At 45.9% G+C, this 10278-nt stretch overlaps 1 protein-coding gene across 4 annotated transcripts in view; it reads right to left on the bottom strand.

The window, feature by feature from the left end:
• Window positions 1-10278, bottom strand: part of SLC4A11 (solute carrier family 4 member 11) — a 217339-nt gene that overhangs the window by 123388 nt on the left and 83673 nt on the right. For all 4 annotated transcript variants that reach the window (XM_019552988.1, XM_019552989.1, XM_019552992.1 and 1 more), the window contains exon 2: window positions 2164-2214. In XM_019552988.1, the coding sequence (XP_019408533.1) occupies window positions 2164-2214 (51 nt within the window). The remainder of the gene's footprint in view (window positions 1-2163; window positions 2215-10278) is intronic.

Raw genomic sequence — 10278 nt, 5'->3', positions numbered from 1 at the left:
TCCCAAGAGATGCTGGGTTTGTCACCGTCATCCGCTGGCTGACTGCTCTTTCCCCTGCACCAAGCTGCTTTTAGTGCTTCTACAAGGTAGACAAAACTGTTGCTAGAGCTCATCACCACCAGTTCATGTTCCTGGTGCTTTGGCTGTGAAAACTGTTATGTGCCAATGAGAGTTTATCTGCTGGAACATGATGTGGCCTGCTCCAGACCAGGGTGCACAATCTTAGGGGGAAAAAAAAAAGAGGTGGGAAGGGAGCTCAGGAGGTTGCATCTAGTCCAACCCCTGCTCCAAGCAGGACCAGCCTCAACTACATCATCCCAGCCAAGGCTTTGACTAGCCCAGTTTTTAAAACATCCAAAGATGGAGAGTCCACAACCTCTCTGGGTAACTTCTTCCAGTGTGTTCCTATCCTCCTAGCGAGAGAGTTTTTTTCCTGATATCTAACCTCAGCCTCCCTTGCTGCAGCTTGAGCCCATTGCTCCTTGTCCTGTCATCTGTTCCCTCTGAGACCAGCCCAGCTCCATCCTCTTTGCAGCCCCCCTGCAGGGAGGTGAAGGCTGCTATTCAGTCCCCTCAGTCTTCTCTTCTGCAGACTCAATCAGCCCAGCTCCCTCAGCCTCTCCTCACCAGTCCTGTCCCCCAGCCCCTTAACCATTTTCACTGCCCTCCGCTGGACTCTCTTCAATGGGTCCACATCCTTTCTGTAGTGGGGGGGCCCAAAACTGGACACAGGACTCCAGATGTGGCCTCCCCAGGGCTGAACAGAGGGGAGAATCACCTCTCTTGACCTACTAGCAAAGCCCCTACCAGTGCAGCCCAGGAGGCCGTTCGCCTTCTTGGCACCAAGGGCACACTGCTAGCTCCTGTCCAGCTTACTGCCCACCGTCACCCCCAGAGCCTTTTCTGCAGAGCTCACAATGCTCATTTCCATCTGTCCCAACTTATTTTGAAAGCAAAGAACAATCCTTTATGACACCCTACACTTACGGGGGACCCAAACACCAATTACCTAGGCATTCGCCTGAAGCTCTGGGCGAGGGCCTTCCTCATACAAACTTAATCCCACGCCAACTCCAGCTCCTAACACAAGATACAGTGGCCAAGCTCCAAAGGAAAAAAAAAAAAACACTGCCCTGAAAGAGAACCTGAAAAACCAGCAGAGCAAGAACCACCCACGATGAGGAGCGCTGACAGCAAGCGTGACTGATGCCCTTCCACTTCCAAGCATTGGTGACATCTACACAATTTAATTGTAGGGACTGTTTCTATAATAGGCTGATGAAACATCCACTCATACAAGCCTAGGGTCAAATATGGCTTCGGTGACACAGATTAAAATGTTCTTTTCATTTCCAAGAGATCCTCCAAATTAACCCCTGCAGGGTTAATAAAGATAGGTTAAAATGTGGTTTTGATTTTTTTTTATGTTTTTAGATTTAAAATATATTTTTCTTTTCAAAACTTAATGTTTACTTTAAACATGAAACTTGTATTCAAGACCTGAACTCTGAAGACGTCGTAATAAGAAGTCAATAATGGGTCAAGATCTATTATTACAGGTCAATAATAGTCTTGACCTATTATTGACATCTTATTAAAGGCCTGATCCTATGGGGGAACCTATTAAGGGCTATCCTATGGGGAAAACCACCACATCTATCCTATGGGGAACGCTTGATCCTATTAAGGGCTTGATCCCATGGGGAAACCACCAGAACATAGCAAATAACTGCTGCAAACATAAGATAAAGATCTAAATGCACTGAGCTAGAACACTGTTTAGGTATATTATATATACACACACTACTGATTATATACATCACATATATAATTTCTATATAGTTAATTCAGCTTATAGCACACAGTTGGTACCCCCCAGCTGAAAACAAGTGTACCAAATATATCACATGAAGTTTCTATTGAGTATTACATCTACATGTTTTCAGAGTTATACCAACTAGTGCAAATACATGTACTTGCTCTCTCTCCCCCCCCGAAAATCACTGATTAAACTAAAATCATTAAGTATAAAGCCTCACTTCGAATCATTAATCTCTCTTACAAGAAGTCAATCTACAGAGTCCCTCTGAAAGTCAACACGTGAACTGATGTGATTGATGCATTAATATGCAAGTTATGAGAAAATAGAAAACAAATACTTGCCAGTCTCTTCAAAAAAGTACCCATTTCTGGACATCGCTGCTGGTGGGCTTTCTAGAAAGGAAGAGAAAGAATAAAAGGTTAAGTTCAAGTGGAAGAAGATCACAGGGATTCTGACTGCATTTGCCTACTTGGTAAGATCATTGTAACTGCAGTATGCAAGTAAGAGAAAGAACACAAGAAAATTACTACAAAATGTGAAGGATTTATTCCATTAGGGACAAATTTAACCTTCTGCTTGTTGCACGTTCCAGGAAATGTTGAAGGTCAATATGGTCATCAGCTCTGGCAAATTCACATACTTCAAATACTTTGTGTTCATTTAATGATTCCAGCCCAAGATGCCACTACCAGACGTCCCTACAAGCCAAAATGCATCAGTGCAACTTGTCACATCTGAAGGACCACACGTACAAACATTAATACAAGAGTCTACCAAGGGATGGTCCTATTAAAATGAAAGGCAATAGTGGAATCCAGGGCATACATGTCAACACAACCAAATGCTTTGGTGCATTCATCGTCATTCGGGTCTCAGGCAAGGACAGGCAACCTTTTCTGGCTGTGGGACAGAGTAACCTACCCTGGGTCAGAGGCAGGTGGGTGCTAGGATCCAACTGCTGCCACCGCTTGTCCCCGTGGCAGCCTGGCAAAACCACCTGCAGCCACAGCCTATGGTCTTTGGCCAGATCCAACAGTTCATGGCCTGCAGGCCATGAGTTTGCCGACCCCTGGTCTACGGGAACATTGAAGGTTGAGTGCACCATCTCTCTGGTTCACACCTAAACTAATGTCCACCCCACATCAACCTAAAATACTCATCCTTCTTGGTCCGCTTCCTAAACCTAGCCATAGCAGCAGAGGCACCCGTTTCTTCCAACAAGGATCCACAGAAGAAAGACGCGATGGAAGGTCATGCTTACATGCAATGAGCCCAGAGACGGCTGCATTAGGAGCGAGCTCCTGCACAAACTCCGAAAAACAGGACTGCGGCTGCTCTTCCTCGAGGCCACTCCACACGATATTCCCCTCTAATACTAAACTGCTGGTAACCTCCTACCAATTTGGGCAGAAGGAGGGACCTCAGCAACTTTGACTGGTTCGGAAGGGCATATGGTTTTGTAGCCACCAAGTCTATGGCTAGTAAGGTGCTGCCTTGCCCTGCCATGTGCCTGGCTTCGGACTAACATGGCTAACTACCTCTTCCATCCATTAAGGGAGGATGCATCTAGCTCCCCACTATTACCCGCATGTATGTAAATCCCATCATGTGGATTAGGTCTAGTTTTTAAATCCACTACACTGAAACATTTTTCAAAGTTGCTGGGTTTGGCATTTCAAGGTCGTTCCACGCTAGGGATGGACCCAAGCAGAAGCCTCCTCTTGACAAGGTGATGGAACGGAGATCTGCGAAAACACTTACCCCTAAACAACCCTTTGCACAGCAACGGCACGCTGCTGAGAAAACCCAAAGTTTGCCCTTGGTATCAACTGTTCAAAAAACAAGTCAAGAAGCAGAGAAGCAAATTTTTGCAAGCATGAAAGATGCATGCAACCAGCACTGGTTCAGTGATGGACCCAGGCACCAGAGATTATTTCCCAGAGCCAGAAGCAGACCCTCCTTGCTTGAATTCAGAGTATGCATTTACATCAGTTGCAGCCATCCTCGGGGCCAGATTTCTGGTGGCAGAAAGTTACGCCCACAAAAACTGTGCACTTAACACCGTTTTACTGCTTACACTCATTTCGACTTGCAGCCTGGGTTGAAGTCTCAGACACATTCAGCAGAGTGGCACCTGATAATGCAGGCTGCATTTGTTCTTGAGTGAGCACATGGGATTGTGGCTAATTTAACGATACTAAGCTAAAAAGCAGGAGTCAGAAATTAGCCTGGGACGAAACAAAAACACTGGAATGCTTCATTTAAAATATGCAAAGAGAGAGGAACAATAGGCTGGAGAAGCAAGGAGCCTGTTGCCTAAATACGCATTATTTTCTTTCATTGGAAAGGGCGGAAGGGAAGTAGGTGGCCAGAGCTTACACTTTAGGCTAATGAACTATCAAAGGATAAACTAGACAGTGCCTTCCTTCAAGGCAGTGGTCGGCAAGCTTTCTTTTTCGCGGACCACTCGCAAATTGCTGAGGGTCTCGGTGAGCTACTTAAACTTTTTTCGTTCTACCAATCAAAGCACACAACTCGTATTTTAAAATCAGCAGTCTTACCTTTCTAACGCGATGGATGTGCCTGCTTTTTTAAGCAAAGTTCTGGGAAGGCAGGTGTACTGTTCATCAGCTTTAGCCTTAGGTCACCTTTCTGCACACCACCTGAATGGAGCTGGCGGAGCGGGGTGGTTCGCGGACCACAGTTTGAGAACCTCTCTATCAACTCGAGAAGGGGTCTGCAACCCATGTCCCGCAGGCTGGAACAGCTCCAGCCTGCAAAGCTTAGTGGCCTTGGGTGGCATTAGATGGTGGGAGGCTTTTGCAGCACCCAGCTAGCAGGAAGAAATGGTGGGAGTAGTGAGATCCTAGAACTGGCCCATCTTGGACCACTGCTGGGCCACTCCAGCCCAGTGGCAGAAAACAATGCTGACAACTGAAGTAAAGCAATGGAGAGAATCCACTTTTCAGTGGAGGAGATCACCTAAAAAATACACCTTTAGGAAAGCCTGGAGCACGAAACAGCAAAAGGATTCTCAAATCTGCAGCAAGCCCAAAGTTAGCATATGGAGGACCCTGACCATTTGCAAGCTGATGCTTTTAAGGATTTTTAGGCTCTGTAAGTTTTTGGGTTGGTTAAAATTAAATCAAAACACACAAGCCACATGGCATTTTCATGGGAGTGCTTAACCCAAGGAGTTCTCTTGTTCGAGCTCTTTGGCCTGTGCGTTGCTCTCCCCCCTTATATTCATTAGACTTCCATTATCAGCCTCCAGCAACATGGTTATACTCCCCTGGCACCCAGAGCAGATGCATTTCCTTTCATTTTAAATCAAGTGCACACAAACATGCATATAACCCTGGAAAATGGATGCTCAGAGTCTACTGCAGTCCTTACTAAAAGTGCCTCCCCCTGCAGCAGGTCAGCTCGACCGAGTCCATCGCAACTCAAGTAGGGCCGCGGCCCCAAAACACCCTCGAATAGAAGAAACCCAGGGCACTTCAGCCAGCACCAACCTTTCATTTGGTGGCACCACTTCCTCCAAGTCCTTAACGAGCCTGTGCTTGGGCTTGTTGCCTGGGGGACTATTACGTTGGTGATGCTGGGGCTTCCTCCCCCCCACAATCAGACAAGCCATAAAGCAGAGGTCTTAACCTTGTAATTAGGTATTTGATGGCACTTTTGGGGAAAAAAAAAAAAAAGTCAGGTGTTCACCCTGATGCATCCTGGCCAAATTCCAATCCTAGCAATTACGTTCCCTACATGTAAAGGCGTCCTGTGGTTTCAGCGGGGTAGCAGCTATTTGAAGAGATTACTCCATATTCACCACACAAATTGAACTTCTTATCGCATATCCCAACATTTGTCGTGCACTTTGGAGGCCATGGACCCAGAGGTACTCTGTGCACAAGCACGCCCAAAGCCTCATCCACTCCCCCTGCCCCCAGGGGACTATCCACCTACTTAGAAGTTAAGAACCAGCATCAAAATGTTTGCAGACCCAGGATCCCATCTTTTCGGTCCATGCTAAAAGGGATCAATACATTTTTCGATGTTCTGTTGTCCAAAATACACACACCCTGCATCTTGCTATTTGGCCAATTTTGTTCAAGATGCCAAACAACGAACAGGTCTCTGTTTTCCCCCCACCCTCCCAACCTCTGCAGTGTATTCGTGGAATCGAAAGAGCTGCCAGGAGGACCATTCAGCACAACAGCTGCCATACTTGGGTTGTTTAGTCTAGAAAGAGAGAAGACGGACGGGAAATACGGGTCCAGTCCTTCAAGTATGTTTAAGGTCACTGACTGACTCTCAGTGAGTGCCGAAGGCAGGAAGAGGAGTAATTTAGGGCAACGGAGATTTAGGCTACACCCAACGTCATGAAACGATCACTGGGACATGTCGTTAAGGATTGGAACAGACTACGAAAGGAAGTTGTGAAAATGGGAGATTTTTAAGAATAGGCTGGACAAATCTTTTTGGGATGGCCCAGGTATACGGGGTCCTGACTGAGCAAGGGAAGTTGGTTATATGATCTCTTCAGGTCCCCTTCTGGCCCTAGGATTTTCTTCCCGATGCTTCTCAAATCAGCTCAGTTCTTTTATGCGCACATGCCCTCGCCACCTGCCTGAACAAGTAAATTAGATGCAAACACACTGCTCACGGATCAAACTATCACGGTAGGAAAAAGAAACAAAACAAAACTTGCGCACACCCCCTCCCCAATGGGGGCTGCGCCACCAATTCCACAATCGCTCGAGTACAGAACCCATGCGCAAAGCTGGATGAAGCCAGCACCTTCCACGATCGTGGTCTTCAAGGCCCCATTTCAACTTTTCTGTTATCCAGACTTACCTTTTAAAACACATCTACCCCTCCCATCCCTAACCACACAACACTGTTTTCCCCACTAAAAATTATAATCTGCATTTGTCTAGCAAGCAGCCTACTTACAGGTGCTATATAACCATGAAATATTACATAATAGACAAAAGGAATAAAAAAAACCCCAAAAGGCAACTCGAGGAAGAGGTGATAATCTTTTATTAGACCAACTAGATATTTGCAGACAAACGGCTGCATTTATCTTCAAGCTTGCGGGCGCACACACCCATCATCAGGCACAGGAGAGAGCAGAGATTGTAAATCCTCCTAGGTAGAAACAGGCCACTGAACTGAAACTCCAGATCAATCAAACTGAAACATGCACAGCTGTCTTTAGTTTAGAGTTATATTAATATTGCTTGGAAACCAGCTTTCTTTCCATGCATGGTGTCTGTGTCTTGTTCATTATGTCAGCTATTCAGGTTCTCCTAGGTAGAAACAGGCCACTGCAAACTTAGAAATAGAAGTAGAAATACCTAGGAGAACTTTTACAGTCCCGGCTCTCTCCTATGCCTAATGAAGGGCGAGTGTGCCCAAAGGCCTGCAGGTAAATGCAACAATTGGTTTGCAAATATCTAGCTGGTCTAATAAAAGATAATCACACCTCTTCCACAAGTTGGGATTCCTTTTGCCTCTAGATCAATACAGCTACAGTCTGGATACCCGACATAAAGGACAAGACAGACACCATGCCTTTGTCTTTGGCACAGCAGCCCATGGGGATAAAAGCTGGTTTGCAAGCAATATTAATAATACTAAGCACTGAAGACAAGGCTGTGCACGTCTCAGTGTGTCCGATGTGGCATTTCAATCCAGTGGCCTAATTCAGCATGTAAAGAAAGTATGCATTGACACAGCACTATATAAATAGGAAACTTTTTTTCACATTGCACTTTGCATCTCTTTGGTCACTACACCCCCACAAAAAACGCAATTTGCCTCCCCTTTATCCATGAACCAAATCACGTTTTTACAGCTTCTTGGCTCCATAATTTTTCAGGGTTTCCGGGAAGGTATATAACCATGTCCCTTGGCATGGTCTAAGCATGCTTCATGTACCCACACACACTGTGCCTGGAAACATGAGGAAGAAATCAATCCCGTGATATCCTCCCACCGTGGCTCATCTCAAGAGCGGACAGAGAGCCTTTCCAAGGAACAGCCATTCAACAGCGTTTCTAGTTTGACACGTGCAAAAAAACTGGGTGAAGCATGCCTGAATGTGCCCATCTAGGGACACTCCACGAACGGGGGTATACTACGTTGACCAAGAGTCGGGTTTTAAGCAAAACCCATCCGCAACCAATTTGACTTCCTCCTTACATTGTGTCTATATACAAGGGACATTAACTTGAAGCAGCAGCATTGAGTATTACCATGCAGCCCTTCATTTGTTTCTCTAAACCGCACCTCCTGCCCCTCGCCACGCATTCAGATCACAAGTGCAAAAAACTGATTACTTCCCGTGCAAAACCGGATTACTTGGCAACACGAAACACGCGGGCTTAGAAGATGCCAGATTAGCAATAAAGTCCCACATTTGGCTAGACACCTTTCCACGACTCAGGGTTGGCACACGAGAGGTTTAAAAAGAAAAGAAAAGAAAAAGAAAAATGCAATTGTTCAATTCCTGGCACCGCTGCTCAGGTAGGAAATTGTAACATATTGCCATTTAAGATTCCTAGGCTCAGAAAAAGAAGGATCAGTCAAACCCCGCTGGGAGATGGCAAACACTGTTTGTATTTCCTGATTTTGTGCATTTTTATCATTTCTGTTCTTCGCATCCAAATAAAACAGAGACAAAAAACCATCCTGCTATCTTCCATTATTAAATCCCTCAGGGAAACATGCCGCAGCTCCCTTAAACAAACCATTTTTAAATTTTATTTTTTATTTTTTAAGTTTATTGCTAAACTCCCCCGAGCGCTGCGATATTACTGAATCACAAATAAAAAACACATTCTCCGGATACTTCAAAAGCTCGATAAGAAATGTCCCGCTGCCAACATCTTGCCGAGACGACAGACGCCCTCCACCCGGGGCCCTCGTACCCGACGCAACACGCAGCTTCGTCTAACCGACTCCCATACTTGTATTTTCAACAAAGCACAACGGCGAGTTTACTGCAGGCTTTTAAACTGAACTTTACAATTGCTGGTCAGTAAAATAGTTTCCCCACCAGAAAAAATTTTTGCTAACGATGTATCTCGTTTCCTCATTTTTTAAAAATGAGCACGCCACTTTTTAAAGCAACGCGCTACACCCCGCTGGAACAGGTCATCTGCAAGCCTCATTTTACAGGGCTTCGTGACGGCGCCTCTTTAATGATGTTGGAGAGTCTGCCCACATTACGAGATACTGGGTTTCCAATTAAAACGAATGCGGAGAGCGTCTCCTCTTCAGGTCAACCAGGAGCCATTCGCCACTAAGTGGTTTCATTTTTGTGGTTACTCATCCTTCAAAGTTTATGAGCAATTCAGAGAAACAACGCCAGTCGTTTAGATGGGAACGATCCTGCCGTGATCGGGGGCTGGCCCAGATCTCCTGCGGCCCCTTCCAGCGGTGCGTCCCGATGCCGTGTGTCAGTTCAGATGGGTTTGCGTGGGTGTTTTTTCATCGCCGTGAACTACTTGCCCTCCGCTTCCAAGATCGGGCTGGATTTCTGCTGACGTCAGAACCTCCTCACCAGGGATCCTGGTTCTCTCCGACTTAAAAATATCCCCACTTTTCAGTTAAAAAAAAGTAACCCCAAATCCACATTTTTCTGAGAGTTAAATAAAACACCATTCATATGTGCATATGTATTTAGCTGTGTTTTATTTTAATTATGGAAAAAATGTGGACTTGGGGTTACTTTTTATAACTGAAAAGTGGGGATTTTTTTCAAATCCGAGAAAACCAGGATCCCCACTCATCACCGTGAGCAACTTCAAAACTGGTTCGTTTCAGAAACGTCCGAGACATCGAGATAAACGGCTCCAAGCAGAGACCCTTCCCTCTTACATTTGCAGAAACTACTAGCAAATTGGGGTGTTTAAGTGACCTCGACCTACATAAACACCCTGAAAATTTAGAGAAAAGTGTTTACGACTAAACTTTTCCGTTTGCGGGAAAAAAGCTGACTTCAAGAAAGAGTGAGGGCATCTTGCTCTCGGGTTAGTTTTTGGATGCCTGCCTGCTTCTGAAAAGCAAATGGTATTTTTGCCAACTTGCAGAATATACTGTTAAAAGGATGTATGCGTGCGTGTGGAGGAGGGTGGATGGAGAAATCTGGCATCTGTCTGGGAACATCTTTCCTTTCAATTCAAGTGAGGGGACAATTGCATGCCCCTTTGTTCAGCAATGCCCGAAACAATGGGAAGCGTGGGGGTGGGAGAGGGGGGACCTCCCACCCCACCTCAAGGCAAAATGGGCTAGGCCAGGGGTCAGCCGTGTTTTCCAGGGGTGGGTTGCAAGGATGCAGCTCAGATCCAAGCACCTTCTTCCCACCCCCAGTGGCAGCAGGGCACGGGCAAAGCATCCCAATGCCCAGCTGCAACGTGGCATGGGCGAAGCCTCCCGCCATCCTCCAC

The sequence above is a fragment of the Crocodylus porosus genome, unplaced genomic scaffold (genome assembly GCF_001723895.1).
Source record: "Crocodylus porosus isolate Cpor-Errol unplaced genomic scaffold, CroPor_comp1, whole genome shotgun sequence".
Classification (NCBI taxonomy): Eukaryota; Metazoa; Chordata; order Crocodylia; family Crocodylidae; genus Crocodylus; species Crocodylus porosus.
The sequence above is the reverse complement of the archived record's forward strand: the minus strand, read 5'-3'. Positions and strand labels throughout refer to the sequence as shown.